Source organism: Acartia tonsa, chromosome 6, assembly GCF_053477335.1.
Source record: "Acartia tonsa isolate MP-2025a chromosome 6, ASM5347733v1, whole genome shotgun sequence".
In the NCBI taxonomy this organism is placed as follows: Eukaryota; Metazoa; Arthropoda; class Copepoda; order Calanoida; family Acartiidae; genus Acartia; species Acartia tonsa.
This window is the reverse complement of record NC_137265.1, coordinates 14,196,417-14,219,241: the sequence shown is the minus strand read 5'-3', so window position 1 is coordinate 14,219,241 and position 22,825 is coordinate 14,196,417. Positions and strand designations below refer to the sequence as shown.

Genomic DNA, 22,825 nt, shown 5'->3' with positions numbered 1-22,825 from the left:
GGGTTCACGTTTCAGTGTAAAAGAACCAGAAGTCAAAGGCTGTTGATAAAAAAATTTGCCTTTGATATTTTGTTTAAAACCAAACCTCAGAGATTGAATTACAGAAGGCAATTTTGTTGGAACCAGTTTAGGGTTGCACCCACACATAAGTAGTAGGCAAATCATAATGTATCACATATTATTCATCAAATCAATAACATTGGGAAATGGTAGTTTTCAAGTTGGAATGGAAGGTTGGAGAGGGGGCGTAAAGGAGATTTTTTTTTGGTGCCTTTGAATTTCACAAGACAAAACGAGTGAGGAGTTTATCTTTTAATTGGAAGATTTTTTTTGGGATAAGTAGAGGATTTATATAATAATAATATATATATTAATATAATAACAGCAAAATATTTGGAGGAGAACTTGTACTGTGGCCACAACTTTGCTTGGATCCGTAGGACTGGTAAGCTCGATTTGTGTGTGTGTGTGTTTTGAGTGTGTGGTGTGCACTTGTCGCATGTATGTTAATGTTGATGTTTTGGAATTATTGTAGGGTGTGTGTTTGTGTGTGTTCACTGTTTTTGTTTAGCTCGTCTAGTTACCATGGGCAGGCAAAATATTATTACTCCACAGCATTCTTTATAGGTTGGCCTATCTCATTGGATAGGTGTACCTAACTGCAAATTGCTGCGGTAAAATTCCCTCCTGCCCGGAGCTTCAATCTAACATTCTTGGGATCCGATGGCACCTAAAATTATTTTTTTGTTGAAACAAGGATGACAACACCAACAAGAGACGAAGTTTAGAGTGAGTTAACATGCTGTTAACGTTCAAGTGGTCATAAAAAAATTAGAAAACTATATGTATGAGATAAATAATATAAATATCGAAGCCTTTACATTTCAATATACAAATTTCATTGGTCGCATGACCAACAGACTGAAGGACAGTCCAAGTGAGTTTTTTACAAAGCATTCCAGAAAGGAATATCTACTCCCACCCCCCCCCCCCCCAAAAAAAAATAAGCAGACTACGAGAATAGCTAAGAAAATTATAATTTCTGCCATGGCGTTAAGGACAGAAGAACATTTTGAATTATGGAGTAGTTATTCATGGATAATTATCATTATCTATATAATGTAAAACCTTACCTACAGTACAAATTCTGCTTGTATAATATTCTGAAATTTTCATAATTACAGGTTTGGACTAGCTTTACAATGGGGCCCAGTCAGTCCTGAAAATAGTTGTTCTAAAATTACTTAAACTTAGTGTTTGTCATTTTCCGATATGCATAATGATAAAAAGAATCAAGACAATTAACGATGCATTTGAACAAATCTCCAAGGACAATGGCTGACAAATTGATGTACAACCTCACCACTGTAGATGCACAAAATTACCCCTTCAGTAGATTACAATAGTGGTTTAAACGTTTAGACACTCAACTTATGAACTAACCAATCAAATAAGTCCCCAAAGTTGAAAGGCCAACGAATTAAAAAAGGTTATTATATACATTTTGGGACAAGTAAAATTAAGAGCCCTATGTCCCCTCCCTCCCTTTATCCAACAAATTAAAAAAGGTTATTATAAAACTTTAGGGACAAGTAAAATAAGAAGCCCAATGTCCCCTCCCTCCCTGCAGCCCAACGGATACAACTTGCAAGGAAGATAAGCTTCTCTACAATTGTCCTCGCTGTCCTACCTGTTTGACAGGAAACTGTGGCGTGGCGAGTGAGTACAAAAACATTGTATATACATCTCTTCAATCTTGTACAGATAATCCACCAACTTTGCTGGAGTCTGAAGATAGGTAGGAATCTGTTTCAGAGTTCTGTTAACAAAACCGGGACTTTAAAGTTGACCCATGATAAAAATAGCTGGGTGTACTTTAATTGGAGGCTGCTTGGTTTTTCATTTCTTTTCTTTTTTTCACTGAAATATCACCTAATTTTCGAGTTCTATTACTTTTTTTTCTTGTTTTTTGGTACATTTTGTGTATTTTTTTCTAATTTTCTTGTGAATTTTCCTCGCAAAATTGGAGAGATATATATACTGAAGATATATTCATCTTGTGTATATTTGATAATTATAATTATAGTCCATATTTATTTTTTCAATACAAAATATTCACAGCTCTGAATCCTAACTGAAAATAATAAAAGAATTAGTTTTTCTTTAAAACATTAAGATTTTATGCAAGGACGTCAAAGCTTTTTTAGAGAGGGCAGAAATTAGAAATTATTTTACTCAAATAAAAAACAATAAGTATTCCTTTCTCTTTCTTGAAAGTTCAATAACCCTTTGATTTATAATATTTGCAAGAATAAAATATCTTTGAAATAAAACCTTACGAAATTAGAAGGTTTCTTTAATGTATATATGAATTATTTTAACTACATCAAGATGCTAAATCTTATTCAATCAAAGACACTTATGTCCAGTGGGATCTTAAGGGATAAGACAATAGACGATATATTGATGTACACCAACACCCAATTATGATAAACAAAATTAATCTTACTGCAGATCAAAGGAGTTATGGTTTGATACTGCAAGAATGTTCAACCAAATCAAACTTAGATAAATAAATTCTCAAAACCAACAAATAACAGACCGTATTGGATGTGAAATAGACATTCAAACAAATACAATTACAAAGTTGGTGCGCTTATAATATCATATAAAAATACGTACATACCTAGAGGTTTTTACAGCTAAATTTAAAAATTGTTTCTACATTGGATATGAATAACGAAGAGCACCATCTGAAAATAAAAAAAGTTACATTTTGGAATGGATTTATTACCTATTCAGGGGTGTATATTCTGCACAAGATTTATTTTTTTCCCCTGCTACAAATTTTTATATTTTTCTTCCCCCCCCCCCTAGTTTTTTCTCACCAAGTAGGGGGAAAATGAAAAAATATTTACAAGAACTCTATATTTTATATATTTTATCCCTCCTACCACACATTTTTAGTAGCGAAGCTACTCTATAATTCACAATGTCCGTCCGTCTGTCCGTCCGTCCGTCCGACTGTCCGTCCGTCCGTAATTAATGAATTGGGGGAAACGTGATTTTCTCGGCTCCTATAAAAGATAGAGAGCTGAAATTTTTTGACAACATTCCTATCATTAAGGAGCACAATTAACTATAAAACATCAATGGCGGTCGGTTCACTTTTTAGCAGGTTTTAGGCTATTTTTATATTTTTTCAAATTATCCTCATAACTTGGGTGTTTGTGGTCCGATTTTCAAAATTTTTTCAGTTAAAGATATCAAAATTAAATTTCCCGTCATTTGAAGAAAACAACAATGACGGTCAGACTTCCTTTTTGCAGGTTTTTGGCTATTTTTATATTTTTTACATTTTTCCCCATATCTTTGGTGTTTATGGTCCAATTTTCGAAATTTTTTCACTTATAGATATCAAAATTAAATTTCCTGTCATTTGAAGAAAACAACAATGACGGTCAGACTTCCTTTTTGCAGGTTTTTGGCTATTTTTATATTTTTCACATTTTCCCTCATATCTTTGGTGTTTATGGTCTAATTTTCAAAAAATTTTCAGTTAAAGATATTAAAATTATTTCTGGCGTTTTAAGTAAAGAAACAATGGCAGCCAAACTGCCTTTTAGCAGGTTTTTGGCTATTTTTATATGTTTGACACATTTCCCCATATCTTTGGTATTTTTGGTTCAATTTTAAAACTTTTTTGCATTAACAGTTTCAAAGTATTTTTTCCCATTGTTATGTGCATCTAGTATGTAATTTACCTTAACCGTTTTTATCATGCAAAATAAACAAGGTTTCGTGTTTATTTTCTCCAATAAATCTATTCTTGATTTTAATAAATACACTTTAAATCTACTTCTACGTATTCCCATCCACAATTTTTTGTGCTTCGCTACTTATGGATGTTGTCATCCTTGTTAAAAGTTTTTTTCACCAAAGAGAGGGGGGAATGGGAAAAATGTTTTCAGTTTTCCTAATTAAATTTTTACATTTTTTTCCCCCTCCAACCACTTATTTTTTATTTCCCCCCCCCCCCTCCCTGAGCAGGGGATCCCATGTAGAATATACACCCCTGTACCTATTACTTGAATCTTACACCATATTTTCATGTACTCTAATAAAATAAAGCTTGTAACTGGCTAATTAAGATCAACCCAATTACCTCCATTGTACTGAATGAACCAACTGAACAATAAGCGATGTCCATGTTAGCAACCTAAATTGACGATATTTTCCCCTATCCTAATATCTACGTATCTTCTATGTAGTTTCATTTTTGACAAATGCTGTTATTGAGATCTTATTTAAATAATGTTAAACCTATACAAAAACATTTTTCTATGACATTGGTAAAAATATTAGGTAGGTACACTTTTAGCGAAAAAATCATTTATGACAGAATGTAGTCAAAAGAAAAAATAGACTCATAGCTAGATTCTTTCGTAACAATAACACACAGACATACTGTCGCTTTACAAATTATTCCTTACCTGAACACGATGCATCCGTGAGTATGAGTTAGTTGTTGTAGGATTGCGCTCCGCTTTGTTCAAAACATTTTGTTCTTGTTTTTTTTAGATTTTTGTTTTTTCTTCATTAAAAGCATATTTTCATTATTGTTCCTAACAAATTTTGGAAGATTTTTGTTTTTATTTTAGAGGATTTTTTCACTTTTGAAACCTTATATAGAAATAAAATACTATTGTCTCATATCTCGTATAGGATCCATCGTAAATAACTTAGTTGTTTTCCTTGCATATATAATGTATAAACTTTAACAATAAGCTTCGCAGCTTTTTAAGGCTAGTTATTTTTTATATTGACAGTCGCAGCATTTTTTCGCACAATTTTTTTCCGCTGCCAGTAAAATGGCAGCGCTATTCCAAGCTGTATTTGTGAGCTTTACCGCGCGGCTGCTGCCCAAGTTTTCACTAGACTAAAGTTTATTACCTTGAGCATGACACGCGCATAGAAAACTGTGCATGCCGCGGTTATTTTTTTTCTTGTTTGTCAATATCAAATTGTAAATATATAAAATTGTTTTGTGATCACTATTGATAATAATTATTTGGTTGGTGATGGTAAGAATAAAACCTAGGTCACTTGTTTCCACCGCTGGACCCTATGGCCGGCGACTTGGCGGTAGACGAACTATCCGTTCGCTCCACCTTTCCGCCGCCGCGGGGACCACCATTTGGCGGCCTGTTATTGCGTCCACCGCCGTCTTGTCTATTGCCGCCTGATCTGTTGTTTCCGCTGTCTTTGCCACCAGTGGAGTTCATCATTTTACCACCCTGTCCGCCGCTTGACATGCGCGGTTTATCATATTTATTGTAACCGCCGTCATACTTGCCGCCGTCGCCGCTATTATAGCGAGATGAGTCGCCGCCGGATGCCGCCGATGGCGAGGTAACGTTTGAATCTGAGTGATGAGCATCGCGTTTTGCATCTAGGGATGAGCTATTCTTGTCGCCGACAGTGGACTGTTTTGCGTCGGCGGGATTGGCGGCGGTGCTTGAGTTGCCGTCTTTTGAATCGTCACCGCCGGATTTCTTGCCTTCTTCGGCTTTTGCTAAAAAGATAAATAATAATAAATAAATATCATTAAGATTTTGAAACCAAATTAAACACAAAGACTAAAATAGCTTAAATGAAAAAATAATAAAATACTATGCATTTTTTTTCTATTTAAAAAAATTTAGGTTCCCCCTAGAGGCCTCTATGGTGGGCGTAGAAGCTAGTATAACATATAAATCATCCGTATTACTATAGCTAATTAAAATATGTGATAAGTTAACAACAAAAACAAAATGTAAGCCTACCTTTCTCCGATTCCAGTTCTTGTCTCTTTATCATCTGAGCATAAGACAACTTTTCCTAAAAAAAAATAATCAATTGTAATAATATAAATATTATTTTCTAATATATAGTTTTTTCAGGGATTTTAATGGATAAGAATATGGACGATTAATCAATATATATTCTCAAAGATTCTGTAGATTAAAGTTAATGGTAACTAAGTTTGAAACCAACCATTAAAATTTAAATATGAGTACCCAAAGTTTAGGAGCCAACGAATAAGATAATATGTTTATAAAACTTTGGGTACCAATGTAATCTACAGTCCAATATCCTCTCCCCTCCCTGATTTTTATAAAATATAATGACTTGAATACCATTCATGTAGTATATGCATCTAAAGAAATGTCAAACACATTCATTAACACATACACACTTACACACACACAACTATTAGATTAAACAGCATATTTTCATTTACAGATGATCTAAAATTGAAATCGACGTTCTAGGCTGTATCTTAAATGACAAATTAAAATTAGCTGACTACCATAGCCTTATGATAAACTTTTTCATAACTCCAAATTTATCAATTCGGCTATTTAAAAAAAACTTGTTCCTATATACATATACTTAAAATACACGTGAAAAATGTTTCAAATATTTTTTTTTAAAACATGTTCTAACAAATATAACGGTTTTTCCTAAGGTACAGAGGTTGTAAATTTTAACAAGATGCAATTTTAAATTTAAATTATAATTGCAGAAATATTGGGTTGTTATTGATGCGCTATTTATGGACGCTAGTGTCACTGTTAATTAAGTGCTAGTAGGGTCATTGCCTTGTATCTAAACGCATGGAGGGTGTCATATCAATACCGTCAAATGTATCGCCATTTCAGAATCGCTAAATACATCGCAAAAAGCCTATTTACAGTATCTTTACTCTACACTTAAAATAAACGCCTACTTTAATTGCTACCAGCAGCTACGCCCTAAGAACTTTAAAGAAAATGGAAGATAATCAAGTCTACCCTCCACTTTTTATTGTAGATTTTAAAAACTTTAACAATTTTCCTTTTGTAAGGGAATTTGATTCTTTAAGCTACACATAGGCAGACAACCATCTTGTTGCTTTTATCAAAGGATGCGAATATGATAATATGTGGAAGTGATAGAACAACAGCATGGAGACTTGAAGGAAAGTACTCTCTATATTAATACAAGTATTTGGGGGGAAAGGACAACCGGAATTTAATGTGTTTCAAAAATTTCCTTTTTTGTTGATAATATTGCAGTAAGATTTATGGTCAGTCCGTTAATTTTTTTTAACCAATCTGGACCGATTTTATGGAAGATACTTTATTGGATGGATTTAGGCCATTTTTCTGCCTAATTTTCCCTTTTTCAACCCTGATAACATTATTTTGTACACTCTATTGGGATACATACAAAAAGATACATATTTAGGAATGAGTGCAATGCTTATCTACATGTTGTAAAAAACTCCCCCCCCCCCCTCAAATCTTTTAAATCAGACCAGCTTCTACCATACAGGACCCTTAACCTGATAAATTCTCTACTACTCAGAAGCGCCAAAAAAGTTTTTAAAAATCAAGCAAAAGCAAGGGGGGGGAGGTTAGAGTCAACTAGCAAAAACAAATATTTTGTCTAATATTCGGTACACATTAACCAGGGAGGGAAAGGTCAATGACGGTAAAATTTATATGAACATCATTTTTTTCCGTAATATGTACAAACAACCAGCGACCCATACGAGTAAAGGGAAATCTTTATTTATCTACAATTGATGTATCCCTAAATCCCTGCATATGATATTTAGGAATGCAGTAATTGAAATGAATAGGCTAAAATATGTATTAACTCAGACAGGGAAATCTCATCTGGAGAAAATAATATTGCCTACTATACCAAGGATCTAAAGGGATAAGACAATGGCCGATAAATTAATGCACATCCCCCATGATCACACACAAAATTAACCCTTCTGTAGATTACAAATAGTGTGGTTGATACGTTTGGACACTGAACCAATCAGAATTTAATTCAAGTCCCCAAGATTGTTCAGTAAACGAATAAGGAAACAAGACTTTGGGGACTAGTGTAATAAACAGCTTAATATCCCCTTATACCCTCTGATTACTATTTATCTATATATTAGTTGACCATTTCGAATATAAAATATTTACCAGAAAACTAATCAAAATTCTTATTTCTGTGTATCTAAAATTATTTCGCATATTTTAGCATAAAGTAAAAGGAGGAAAATTTATGAGTATAAATGTTATGATATCGAAAATATATGTATATAGGAATAGGCCCAAGTGTGTTATAGTTAGGAGAGTGAAACTTTATCTATTATTCAACCAATTACGCTTTGATATAGTCCATTTTTAAATCAGTTTACTTTATAGTTTTTTAAAAAAAGATTCCTAAGGAGTTAAGTTCACTTACTTGTCCCCTAGGGGAGGTGGCACCCTCCCTGTCCACAGAGCTATTAATCGACACCACGGGAGGTGCTTGCTTTCCCCCCAAGCTCTTGACATCACCATTGGGCAGTCCGTGGGGGACAGACTCCTCCCCGCGCTGCTTGTGCTCGTCCCCCGAGGCGTTGGAGGGGGCGGGTACAACTTCCGTAACTTTGCTTTCACTTGATCTAAATAATATATTTTCTTTAAAAAAAACATAAGTTGAAATTAATGTATGTCTTACTCTGTAATAAAATCTATTAGTAAACAGGTTTAATTGTCCTTCCCCATCTGTAAACATACCTATTTTTCTATTTATAGCATTCTATTGAATTGGTAAATCGATCTTTCATTTCATCCATCTACTAAGCAGTATTTTAATCCATCATTTAGTCTATCTTTTACTAAATCTGTCTATAATACAAATGCATAGGTAAAGGTAAGGCAAACAACCATCTAATCTTATCTAACCCAAAAGACCTTTTATTCCACCATGAACCGAACAAGAGTTGATACTATAATAAAGCTGTAGTATGACGCGGTTTATGAAGAAAAACTCAAAAAAAAAAACTTGTCCACACGTTACCTGTGATTATTTGCCTCAGAATGACTAGAAGAATCTTCAGCAGCTGGTGTATGTTGATCCACATCCCCAGCAGGATTATCACCGGATTCGGAATCCAACTTTATCTTTCCCGTGCCCTTGACAACCTCAAGGAAGGCGGCCCGCTGCTCTTCCTGCTCAGCGGTCAGCGCAGCGGTAGTTTTATGTTTACCGACGCTTGGCACGCCGCCAACAGCGGGTGGGCTGACACCGGGCAAGGCGGGGAAATCGTTGGTTTTCATGTTAAACTCTGGCGGCGGCTGTTTCACTTCGGTGGTTGTGGCGGCCGCATTAGTTGCAGTTCCGCCACGGTTTGAGCCTGCCTGGTGGCCTCCAATATTCTCTTGGCCGCTGTGATTATGATTATGATGTCCGCGTTCGCCGCCGCTGTGGCCACCGCCAGCACCGCGCTGCCCTCCACCGCTGGTGTAGCCCGACTGATGGCCGCGGTGATAATGAGTGGGAGGACCGCCTAACAGACCAGTTCCGCGATTACCGGTACCGGAAGCCGGTCCAGAATTGCTTGGGTTTGTCTGCATAGCACCATAATCATCCTGGGGACCGCCTGGGCCGCCGCGCGGACCACTGCCGCGCATACCACCGCGGCTACCGCCACGTCCACCACCACCACCACGAGTGGACCGCGGATTTTCCTTGTCCGCTGAGGACATGCGGGAGTTGTTATACTGGTTGTGGTGACCGCTAGGATTGTATGAATAGTGTGGTACATGGCCTTGTTGGTGGTGTTGTTGCTGGTGGTGGTTGGACACGCTGCTTTGGTCAGAGTTGTCCTTGTTTCCTCGCATAACTAAAAAATAGAAAATAATAAAATTCAGTTTCTTTATCAATATGCGTTAGGTATTAAATATTTTATTTCAAAATTTAAAATGCTTCATTAGGCTACCTTTACTAATATCAATATTTCTCCTTGATCACCTTGAGATTTATGTATATAAAAACCAATATAAAAGCTACAGATAATTCTTACATTATTACCTTTAATAAAAGAACCTTTAGAAGGTTGCCTATTTAATAGATAAAAAAAAACATTGTAAGAACAAAATGCACAAATTATTTTTGACTAATAAAATATAACCAATTTGAATTACCTTGTTGATGATTGTGTTGTTGATAGCTAGAATTTCCACCGCCACCGCTAGCGGACGAATTATTGCCAGCATTCGAACCCGACACCACTGGGGCTCCATAATGATGTTGGTGAGAGGCGGCTCCGCCGCTGCTGCCAACACTGTTCTGGTGCGACAGCGGTGCATTATTTCTGGCCGGCAGATGGTTATTGCCGCTACTACCGCCGCTCATCTGACTGTGGCCCGCCGAATTATTACTGCTTGGAGGCGCCGTGGTGCTATCCATCCCCCCAGTTGGGTTAGAGCTACTGGTGGTGTTGGTTATCGACCCACTGCTGTATTTCTTTCCCCCGGCCCCGCTCGAGTTGGATTGTTGGCTCCCAGTCTCCCAGTTGTTGCCCGGCTGATTGTGGTTGTTGTTTCGTGTGTTGTTGTGCTGGGTCCCGCTATTGCCGCCGCGCGACTGGAAACTGTTGACCGACACAACACCACTGTTGCTGTGCTGGTTCTGCTGTTGTTGCTGCTGAGCTTGCGGCTGTTGGATGTGATTCTGATGTGTTGCTGTGGCAGAGTAAGGTTGTTGTTGTGATTGTTGTTGTTGCATATGTTGATTACCGCCGCCGTAGGAATGATTATGTTGAGCACCGCCGCTGGTTATAGTATTCATGTAGCTATTAGCCACGCCGCCACCGCCGTAATGATTATTATGCTGCTGGTGTTGGCTGTGATGGTGGGAAGACCGCATATCATCACCGCGGTTGTTATTTCCTCCTCGGCCCCCGCCTCGCCTATTCTTATTATAATGGCCGCGATGGTTGGAAGACTGAGGTTTGAATCCGCCATTATGGCCCCCAGTCTGGGCCATGCCTGCGGCGGCAGCTGCAGCCGCTGGCGTGAAAAAGCCGGCAGCAGTTGGATCCCAGTAGTTGAACTGTGCTGGATTATGTTGGGCCGCGGCAGCGGCTGCCGCCCAAGCGGGCTGCAACAGGCCGCTGTTTGGCGTGGGCTGGGCGTGGAAGTATGGCTGGATGTGGCTATGGTGGCCGGGTCCACCAGAGGTGGGGGTCTGCAGGATGATGTAGGCGGTGTTAGGGATGTAATTACCAGTTGAAGTCTGAAACAAACAGAATAAGTTGAATTCTAACCCTTTGGAAACGAAACCAAAATAAATATCTAAACTTTTCTAATTCTCTAGGAAAGTAGAATCATATCTAAAATGCAGAAAGATATTTACGATTTTGGCAAGGGGAAAGATAAATCTGTATTTCATTGACCTTTCCTTATATTAATAACAAAAATCGTATCTAGCATGAAATATTTAGGTATCACATTAAGACTTATTTTAAAACTTATTTTATGGGGAAAAAATATATATATAGACTACTTGATCTTTTTATACTTATTCTAATGATCATTTAGGTATCAAACCAAGGTTTTTAAAGCAAATCTTTTCCAAAAATAGGGTGTGTATCTGACATTTAACGGATGGCTATTTTACCTGACTTCCTTGAGGCAGAGCAGCCGCAGGTGTGGGTGTTGATGTAGAACTGGGTGTAACAGTTGTAAACACCATACTTGCACCCACAGAACTTCCTGTCACTACTACAGGCTGCTATAAGAGATAGAGATCATTAGAAAGTTAAAAATAATATGGCATAGGTAATAAAACTTTGATTATAGATATAGTAAGCAATAATAAGTCATGAGACAATGGAGATAAAAGGATTTGTACAACCCCAACAAAACTTAATATCAAGTTTTTAAGTCAAATTGATTATAATAACCATTTGCGGTCTGTGTAACTTACAATCCAATGTACCTTCCCTCCCTTATCATATCAAAATTAGATTACCTGGATAACTTGAGCTGGCGAAGGCGCCTGAACCGGATATGGAATCTGAACAGCTTGTCCCGCCGACGGCGGAGGTGGTTGGTTGGTTGCCGGGGTGGCAGTTCCCGCAACCGGCGGCATTCCGGCCGTCTGCGGCGGTGGTGGACGGTATACAGTGGTGGCGACAGCTGCCTGCGGCGGACCACCAGCAGTGGGCGGCGGATTGTTGACGGCGGCGGTTCCGGCGGCAGCGGCATTTGGCGTGGTCTTGCTGGCCACAAAGTTTGTGATTCTGTTGGTGGGCTTGTGCTTTATTCTAGCCAAGATTGGGGTACCCCTTAAAAGTTTGACATGAACATCAGCTGTCTTTACTAAATTAGCTTATAAATGGCAGGTATCCTACTTAAATTAACCAAATATATAAAACATAAGGGACAAGACAATGGCTGATAAATTGATGTAAATCTTAAGTGACGATACACAAAATTACCCCTTCTGTAGAATTCAGTTAGTGGTAGGAATGTTTAAACACTCAACTTATTAAACCAAGCTATCAAAGATCAATAACAGTACCCTAAGTTTATAAGCCAACAAATCAAAAACTTTGGGACTTGTGTAATGAGCATTGAGTTGACCAAGTAATGTCAGGTGTCCTAGCTGAATGTCTTGACTTCCTCCCTGAGGAAGAGCCTTGATTAGTATACCATGATATAAACCTGGCCTGCGTATGACAGGTGACCTACCTGAATGTCTTGACATCCTCCCTGAGGAAGGTGAGAGCCTTGATTGCATCCTCGTCGTTGTCGAAGAACACGTAACACAAGTTCATCGTCATGTCGATGGAGAAAAATTTAGGACATTTCGGGTTCGACAGCAAATCCTTAAAAAAATAAGTAAAATTAAATATTTTCTATAAAGATATTGAATGCACTAGCTTACAGTAATATTTTTTGATAATTTCTGCTTATCATGGAAACAATGTATATGTCTTGGGATGGTTTGAGGCAATCACCCAATGGATTCATATAAATCCTTGGTAGGCTATGGAAGGAGCCACTAGTAATTAGTACTCATTGGTGCTTTCATAGGATCACTTAAGTTAGGTTACTCAAGATGAAGACAGACGGACGGACACAGTAAGTTACGGCAATAATTACCTTAATTTCTTGTAGCTGAGTATCGCTGGGTATCTCCCTGAGTATGACTGTGGAGCAACGGGTGTGCGCGGGACGAACCTTCTTCCCCTCCGCGTCAACTTGCACGTTCGGAGATTCTAGGTAACAAATGTAAATTAGTATGAAAGTTCCGTAGACTAAAAAAAATCAATTAACATCTTATTAATCATTGAATTGATAAAAGAATTTTCTATATTTAGGGAAGCTTTTCACAGTTTACGGCGTGGTTTTTGGCTATTTCATCTATAGATTGTGGTCTTAGGATGATTTAAGCTATTTTTTTATTCCCCCTTTCCTTCAAAATACAGAGCTTCTAGATGCTAGTTACGAAGCCACTTTTACAGAATTTTTTTTCTTATTAACATTCTAAAAATTTAATTTTAATTAAGTAAGGGTTGTTAATTTAACATATGTTTAATTATGAATTAAATTAAAAGAACTAAGGGTCAGAATGAAATGTACTTATGATAATGAAGAAGGGTGACTTCTATGCCATTAATCCTTCTGAACTTAGTTGTTAAAACAAAGGCTACACTTAGTCATTAATAATATATTAACTAACGTTTAAGTTAACAACCGACAGACAAACAGACGAGGTAAATATTATTGAGTGGGTTTTCCATTAAAACTTAGCCTTAATCTAATAAAAATCAAATTGTCTGTTAAATATTAGGTAACACTTGTTGTTAGAAAGTACAAAGATTTATAACATGTCATATCATTCAAGAAGGTAGAGAGCACTATAAGTTAAAGTAACCTACAACCTTTCATCCCCAATATTTACCAGCTAAAGTAAGAAAAGATTCACCCGGCCTCAATGATGATAAACAAAATAACCCCTTTTGTAAATTACAATTTTTGTTTGATAAGTTTAGGCGCTGCTTAACCAACCATTTTTAAAAATGCCTAAAGTTTTGAAACCAACAAATAAGAGAACAAGTTCCATGTAAACTCACCTCTTAGAACTTGCGTTACGAGATTAATATCACTTGTGAGTTTCTTAATCTGATTGAATCCTGCTATGGTTGAGATGGGTACATAGTGTTCACCATCCATCTGGGTCTTCAAGTATTTATCACGGTCCAGGTTCTCTCTGAAATAAAAAAACATTAGATTGCCTACTGCTGCAATGCTAGGCACGTGACAGAACTAGAAATATAGTGACCTTAATACAGAAAAATAATCACTAGAATTAACAGACAAGAATCATATACATAGTCTACTAAGAACTTGTACATTATTTTATAAGAAATGGTTGGTTGCCTGTATTGGTACAAATATATGGTTGCTGGTTATGGCAAAATGTTTAGATAATTTAGGTTAACCCTACTGCCATGGTTTTTTGGCCTTCCTGAAAACAATCGTGAAATTTAAGATTGAATATTTGCTTTTTTAGTACTTTTAGAGTATTACAAGAGATACAGCTTAATAAATGTCTGAAGTACAGCATTAATGAAAAAAAGAACCGTATCATTTTAGCGGTTAGAAAGATCCTTCGCTACAGACAGACACAAACAAAAAAAAAATAGACAAAACTCCTATTTCTTTTATATAATAATGTGTATAATAAGCCCACCCCGTTATTTCCGCGAAAACAAATGGAAAAATCCGCAAAAAATAAAAATCTTCTGACGTCACAATTTTCAATATTAGTTGTAAAAATAGCAATTATTAAACAAATAAAGGGCTTTAGGAAAATATAAATAGCAAACAAGGACATTTTATGTTTATAAAAAGCGCAGCATAGAATATTAAACAGCACAATAATAATAAACAGCTGTACTAAAAACATCCCAAGACTTTAAAGTTGGAAATAAAATAGCCTAAAACCAACCCGCGAGCTTCGTAAATTACTTTTTTGAAAAGAACATTCAAATCAGTTAAGCGGCTAGAGATATATAAGACATAATCTTAAAAATCTTTTTTAAACACATTTAAATATCCATATATCGCTAAATAATGTAAATAAAATAAATGATCAAATTAATGTATATACATATACATTATACATTTTATTAAAACTATGTCATCATGAATAAAGCAAGAATCCCTTTATCGCAAGTAGAACTTCAATTAACCCTTTCTTCATTATTTGTATATAAAGAATGGTTGCTAACTTACATGTACATCATTAATTGGTCAGTTCGTTCATCCAGTAGTAGGAGAGGATGTGGTATAGGGGGTGGATGGGATTTTAGCTAGCTATAAGTTTTACTTTAATAGAGTACATGAAAATCTGGTGTAAGATCCAAGTAATTCCTTGTTGTTCTGGAAGGTTCACTTATGTTTAAGATCCAAGCAGGTTTGGAGTCAGCAACCCTGGATGTTTGTTTAAATTTATGTAGTATATTCAGAACTATCTCGCAAACGGCTCGACAACTTTGACAAAAAATCCCCAGTTTATTTAGACACCAAAACAAGGATATGTTGTGCGAAGTCACTAGTTTTTAACTAAAAAGGGGAGGAGAGGGTGTTATGGATAGTCCACTGGCAATAAAAAGTATTGTTCCCAAATCTAATGAATAATGCTGAACAAAGGTTATCTTTACACAAATATCCACAAAAGTGCAATCTTGCATTAGAGTATGTCTAAGGTAGCGCAGCTATTTATCATTTACACACTTGAATACTGTCCGTCCGTCATTGACTGACAGCTTTTAATGTGATTCTTTGAAAACCTGATTGTAAAAGTTATATCTTTTTAACTAACTACAAAAAATGTGTTATAGGTATCTGAACATTTTAAAATCACTTATTAAAACTAACATTTTATCACGAAGTTTTAGATAATAAGATGCTACGCTACATATAAATAAAATTGACCTTGTCAAAATATAAACAAAGATTTTTTTTAATGAGTGACGAAGTCAAAAAGGATTTTTAGTCACAGAGTACAAAAAAGTACTAAATCATATTGACTGTAAGAAAGGTTTAGAAAACTAAGCAGGTATGGAGGGGACATTGCACATCAGTACTTAGAGTTTTATTACCAAGTTTTCCCATTCGTTGGCCCAAAACTTTGTGTACTTTTAATGAATCTTAAATTGTTGGTCTCAAAATTCTCAACCAAAAATTTTAAATTTGGAAAGGGGGGGGGGGGTTTTGTTAATTGTCATTGAGGATGTATATCAATTTATCGTCCATTGTACTATTGTTTGGGCGATCTAAGTTCTACATGAACGTAAATAACTACAGGTGTTTCCTCAATTTAATAAAAAGGAAAAAAATACACTTCTTTATTGCAAAAGAAAAAGCTGTTAATTCACCCTAATTGATTATCTATCAGATAAAAATAAAATCAATTTCCCAAAACACGGAAAAGCTTTTAAAATAAATGAATTATATTTGTATATCAACGACAAGTTCTTTTTCATACAGCAAGGAGTTATGTCTGAATTTCATAAATTCTTAATGATAACATATATTTTAAATTCTTAATTATAACATATATTTTAAAGTTTTTTCATACGAGACTCCAGGATCTTAAAGGTTAAGACATTGGAGGATAATTGATGTTCATCCAAAATTATTATGCTACTGGTCACTGCTACTTTAAACCAATCAATCAAGATTTAGTAAAGAAAAGAATAAGTCATAACAATTTTATAACCAACGAATGAGTAAAGTATTTCATAAAACCTAGGGTAAGGCAAAAAATGTTTTACCTGGAAAAATAATATTCTAGCTGGTTAAGCAGCATCTGCTTCAACTGATCATGGGGAATTGCGGGGTCGGGGGGCTTTGCACCGCCCTCCACACCAACCTAGATAAAAACAATTTTAATTTCGATAATTCGTGGTCATGGGACTTTTAATTGATTACCCCAACAAAAATATATATCCACATATCAAAGTAAGAGGATCCTAATATCCGTTGGACCGACAGGATTCTCCTTTGCAGTGAAGCACCTTATGGTATAGGGATGGTTTATAACTATTTTAGTTAGGGTTGGAATCCGCCCAATTTAAGGATCCCATTTGGATACAGAATCCGAATCCGCAATTGAAATTGCGGGTTCGGATTGTTAACTTTTATGACTTTTGTCCTAGCACTTAAAAATTTTTTTTTTTAAATGTGACAGTAAATAAATCAAAAAAGTAATTTATTGTATATTAACTTCAGGTAAAATAGTTGGTTAGCATTCAAAGTTTTTTCTTTTATACTTTTATAATAGCTTTTCATGGTCATTTTAGGTTAGGTTAAGTAAGGATTAGAAAATAGCCGATGTAGGGGCTAGATTTTTTTATTTACAAAATTTTTCAAAAATTAGACGGATTGTCAACACTATTTTGGTTACGATCATAGAAAGCAGAGATATAAAAATCACACAAGAATAAACAGACGGTTCGTATAAAAAAATGTTATTCAATTATCTAAAGTAGAATTTATTTCATAATGTTGTATGATTGAATGAAGTCATTGTTTACTTCCTTAAAAATGTTTTATTCAATATTAGAAACAGGTTTTTTTTTCAATTTTGTTTTTATGAGAAGCATTTTTTACCTGTGAATTAGTGCCTTGGGTTACTTGTTGTGTTGGAGCTGGTGTGCCAGCGGCTGACTGCTGCTGCTGTTGTTGGCTGCCGCCACCCAACTGCTGCGGCTGCTGGCTGCCACCCAACTGCTGCTGGGAGCCGCTTCCAACAATATGAGGCACCTGAAATAGTGTAAGTCATTAGCATTGATTAAGTAAAATAGAAATTTCAGAATCCTTCATAAACTGATATCAGAACGTGTATCATATAACTAAACAGGGATCTGAGGGGTTAAAACAATTGACGACGAAAAATCAATGTATATTCCCAATAATGATTAACATAATTACTTCTGTAGATTACAAATATTGGTTCAAAAGTTTGGACATTGCTTAGTTTGAACTTACCAATCAAGATTTAATAGAACGAACACAAAGTCTTTAAGACAGAGAAACGTGTTTTAAAAATTGGGGTACAGTTCAATGTCCCCTCTCTCCCTGCCTGACTAATAGGTATTCAAAGTTTTTAAACCCTAATAATATTGTTAAATATCTAATCCCTACATTTAGTCAACACAACATGAAACCTGTAACTAGTGTAAGGTAAACAAGTTTTGTTATTTACCTGCGTGTTTGTCATGTGTTGTTGATCATAGGGTTGGTGTGGGCTCACTAGCTGCAATTGTGTTGTAGTACCCTAAAAATACACAAGTTTAGTTGTATTACCCTAGTCAAGAAAATCAATGTAATGTGTAATTTATACTTTTTTTTTAAATATTAGTTAATACTGAATACTTAAAACCAAGTATTCTTAAGTATTTAATTAAAGGTATATTGTGAATTAATCCATAGGTTAAGTATTTAAAACAGTCAACTTGTCATACAACAAACGTTAAGAAATACCATTATTATTATAGATAAGCTTCGCTACAAAAATTACCGTTTGTATATTTAATAAGATATCAAACCCTTTGCCGTTTAAGAGATATTAGGTGAGAATTACCTGTGGAATATATTGAGGAATTCCCGCCAATCCATCATAACTGGGATGCGGCTGGGCCATACTGATGTAGGCACCGTGGCCGCCAGTATAGGTTGGCGAAAAAGTGCTGGTCTGTTGCTGTCCCGCAGCCGCCGGGGCTACTACATAACCACCGGTAGCGGTTCCAGCCGCCTGACCTTGTCCGCCCTGAGTAACAGCTTGGGATGCGGCTTGCTGTTGGCTATTAGCAGCCATTGCCGCCGTGTATTGGCTGAAGGCAAGGGCCGCGGACGCGGAAACAGCAGCAGCCGGCGTGTACGACTGCGGCTGAACAGCCGCCGGGTGGTGGACTGGATGCATTGTGTGGGCACCAGGACCGCCGGCGGCGGCCGCCATCATCATCATGTCTAAACCGCCGGCACTATTGACCGCCACCGCGTTACCATAGTCGGCAAAGGCCGCCTGCGGAATACCGGCAGCTGCTGGTATTCCATACTCCATGGTATGGTGGTGGTGGTGAAGACTGGCCTGTGAAGGCTGGACTGATGGCGGGGGGATAGTTGCCCCGTACATAACAGAGCACGCCTCGCCCTACTCGTACCACCCCTCTGCTCCGAGCTTATACCCTGCAAAATAAATTCGCATTAGTTAATTTCAAATAAAAGACGGAAAAGGCAACTTTCAGGATCAATGTTATTAGGACAACCAAAAATTGATTTGCAAGATTTTTAGCAAGTCCTAACTAGTTGTCCAATATAACAAAATCATGTGCTATTTTTAAAATCTTTTCGTATGACGTGCCTTTAAAAAAAAGTAATTGTGTAGCACTTACCTTTTACAATACTGTAATACTTGAGCTGACTGGGGCTTGGTATTCCATTGTTATTGTGTCTCTAGCGTCTGCTTAGCAATTAGGTAGACTTGGATAGGTAGATAAATCTATCTTGTAATAAGTAGATAGGTAGGTTAGTCACAACAATAAAATATTCTGTTATGTTGGTGTGTCAAAACAAACTGAAATAAATTATGATTATATTTTTATATCGACATTAATGTGCTATATTTCATAAATAGTAATTCAACATTGAAAAAAATACATCATTTTTGGACTTTCAGAAAGTAAGCCAGCAGTTAATTGAGACTTTAAAAACAATATTTAGGTACATCTGGTTTAATAGAAGAAAGACACATTACCTTATGACATTGATATAAAAAAGAACAGTACATCTAATCCAAGGCATTTGTTTGATAATGCTTATCTTACAAAGATAAATGCCAATATTAATAATTGCATTTAATGGACGAACAAATTACAGTTATACAGTATCTTTGCCTCTGATATAACATTAACTTACTTTAACAAATGACGAACAACATGAACAGATAACTGAAGAGAGAAAAGTGTGGATTTACTGATTTGAGGGAGAATGGAGTGGCTGATTCTTTAATAATTCTGAGATAAATAACGGACATTATATTTATGTAAAAAAGTATGCTCTATGCAGTGAAGTTTGTTGATTAATACATAATAAAATGATTTTTTAAGGTGGTGCTAGTTGCCAGAAGCACGAAAACCGTAAGCGAAATAGACTAAATATTGAGCTAGAATTTTAAACCTTTATACATAAGCTTAGTCCAATAGGTACTCCATCTATATGAGAAAAAACCTGTGAAATGGAGTTTTTAGGGCTTTTTGGTCTATTTATTTTTGATGTAGAAACTTACTTTTTATTTGTTTATTTTTTCATAGGATTTTCCTTGAATACACTGTTTCGATTCATAAGGACATTATTTATAATGATTCGGTAAATCAAAGGCCGACTCCAGAAAACAATATTTATTTAGTCCATTTTGCTCAAGGTTTACGAGCTTCCAACACCTTGCACCCCCTTATGAGGAATTTTTTTTTGTTAATTAACAGAAATATAAAAAAAAACTTAACAAATATTTAAATAGTTTCTTTAAATAAAAATGTCCGTTCCTTTTAGTAAATCATGTGTATAATGGAATGTTTATCATATGATATTATTTTCATAGAGCTAGGATTGAAGCTCACTGTAGATGTGTGTGTGTCAGCCACTGAAGAGAAGAATTGTATGTGTAGGAGAAGGTTGGTTACAGGTTACATACACAGAGAGACACTGACAACCAGTGACCCAACTACAGAGTCAGGTCAGAGTCTGAAATTCAAAGAAATGCACATTATAAATTGAAAACTACATGATAGAAAATACTAAATTTTGATATTAAATATAGCTTATGCAAATACGTTAAGGGAAAACATATTTTCAACAAAAAGGTATAGTTCAAAAAGTTTAGGTAGCTTCTCTTGTAGAAATTAACTTTAACAATAAGAAAATGATAGACAATCTTTTAATATATGATTAGACTATGTCTATGCAAGTTGCTATCAAAGAAAAAAAGCTTGAAGAGAATATTTAAAACTAAATTCTACATGGAAGAATATAACAGTTATTTAACTAGATCTACTTATGATATGATAAAATATATTTATGGTAATTTTTAGTCTTGCGTTTACAAATCTTGAGATACATTTAATAATCCTTATAATCTACATCAAGAAACTGTCCCTGTATGATTTAACAAGTGGCTGCACCCAATGAGCTAGGGAGGACATTTAATTTGACTTATTCAGACTAAGACTTAATAATTTCTAATCTAAATTACTCTAAATTCATTCACGGCTTAATTTAGAGTATCTTCCCTATATAATATGGAGATATTATTCAATTCAGTACGTAGATATTAAGATCTTTACGGACAAGCAATAAACCTTTAATATTTTTATGATAGGATTATTAATCATATGCATTAATAAAATTAATTGTAAATTACTGGATTTTAAAAACTAATCAATTTTATCAAACTTAATTGAATGTATTTTGTCACCGTTATAGATTATTTGAATATAATATTCACGTAATTAATGTCACTTCAATGTCTCAGGTTTTAGGCTATTTTAACTTATACATTAGGTAAATCTCACTTTTTCATAAATGACAAATTTTCATTTCTGAATTTGATTTTCTAAGTCACTTTATCATATTTTTGTTTATGTCACTTAAACTAACATAATTAGTTTAATCATCGCCTTTTTCACTGCAACGGCGGTTCGGGGCAGGTTTTAGGCTACAACGGCGTGAGCTAGCCCCGAATTTCACAGTGTCAGGTCCGAGAAAAGCCTAAAGCATGCCAGTATCATTACAACCGGAGCTGGGTTAGCAAGATGGCGCTTATAGCACTCCTCACATATAGAAAGGACAAATACTTTTATACTAATTTTCCCCCCAAGGAAAACAGTAAAAAATAAATAAATATTTAGAGCAAAACAAAGATTTTGAAGACAAAAGTTGAAGAAAAATGTAATTTTATTCAATTATCACGTTTAAAGTCTTCTTTTTTGATATATCTTTTTGATTAAATTATAGATTATAAAAAGGAGAAAAGTGTAGAGAATAAATGTGAATAAATTTCCACTCCTACTAAAAGCACAGTTTTTAGAAAATATTGAACAACGCTAGACCACCGATGTAATAATTGTGGCATTGCAGGCATAGCATCTTTATAAGTCTCCTCGCCCGGCTAACTGTATGTACAGTTTGTACACCCTTGGACACTTTCTTTTAGAGTTGGGGTGGGGGTGAATATTCAAACCCCGTCTCAATACATGTTTTATGAAGGTATATTTGAAAATTTAGCTATCTACGATGGTATTAAACAGTGTTTCATGGAATACTATAGAGTTCACCTAAAGACAGTTGAAACAGTTTTTTAAAGGCATGAAAAGGATTGAGTGATAACCACTAAATCCTCCCTCCCTGCATTTGCACATAACCATTGCATTAGATTACATGAGAATTTTATTCACCGCAGTTTAGTTAGATACATATTTTATCATTTTAAAACAAAAGTCAGCTTTTCCCTAATGATAGTATTTTAATTCATTGAAAATGCATTAATTTTTGTAAATCTTTTTTCGATTAAAATTTTTGGAAAATGTAAAGCTAGCTTTTGTATTTTACTAATAAAACTCGTTCAGGCTACATTTTGTGTGTGTGTGTGTTTTACTTGATATATCCCTTTTCCTCTTCACCCCTTACCCCCTCCTCCCTCGTTACCGTGACCATAAAATTGTCTCCCAAATGCAGGAATATAAGTGACATAGCGCCATAAAAAAAATTAACTAAAGTATGTCCCCTAAAAATTTCATTTACACGAATCAGAGAAAGTTTTTATAAAAAATATTGGGTACTAGTAAAATTTACAGTTTAATGTTCCCTTTCTCCCTGAACAAATGGCGAAGCCGGATTGTAATCATTTCCCCTTTTTTCTTAGACTCTCCCCCTTTATCCCTTTCTCT

The 22,825-nt window shown here is 35.5% G+C and overlaps 1 protein-coding gene across 1 annotated transcript; it reads right to left on the bottom strand.

Moving 5' to 3' along the window:
- Nucleotides 1–1,788: 1,788 nt before the first annotated feature.
- Larp4B (La-related protein 4B) lies at nt 1,789–19,458 on the bottom strand. Its single transcript, XM_080163588.1, has 17 exons — nt 19,277–19,458; nt 18,466–19,070; nt 18,088–18,159; nt 17,493–17,645; nt 16,655–16,752; nt 13,946–14,082; nt 12,972–13,087; nt 12,558–12,694; nt 11,836–12,151; nt 11,482–11,595; nt 10,005–11,097; nt 8,878–9,703; nt 8,278–8,479; nt 5,826–5,880; nt 4,494–5,575; nt 2,687–2,753; nt 1,789–2,134 (listed from the first exon to the last, which is right to left on the bottom strand). The coding sequence occupies exons 2-15, from the start codon at nt 19,015–19,017 to the stop codon at nt 5,103–5,105; spliced, it is 4,344 nt and encodes a 1,447-aa protein (XP_080019714.1). The 5' UTR covers nt 19,018–19,070; nt 19,277–19,458; the 3' UTR covers nt 1,789–2,134; nt 2,687–2,753; nt 4,494–5,102.
- Between the last annotated feature and the right edge of the window lie 3,367 nt (nt 19,459–22,825).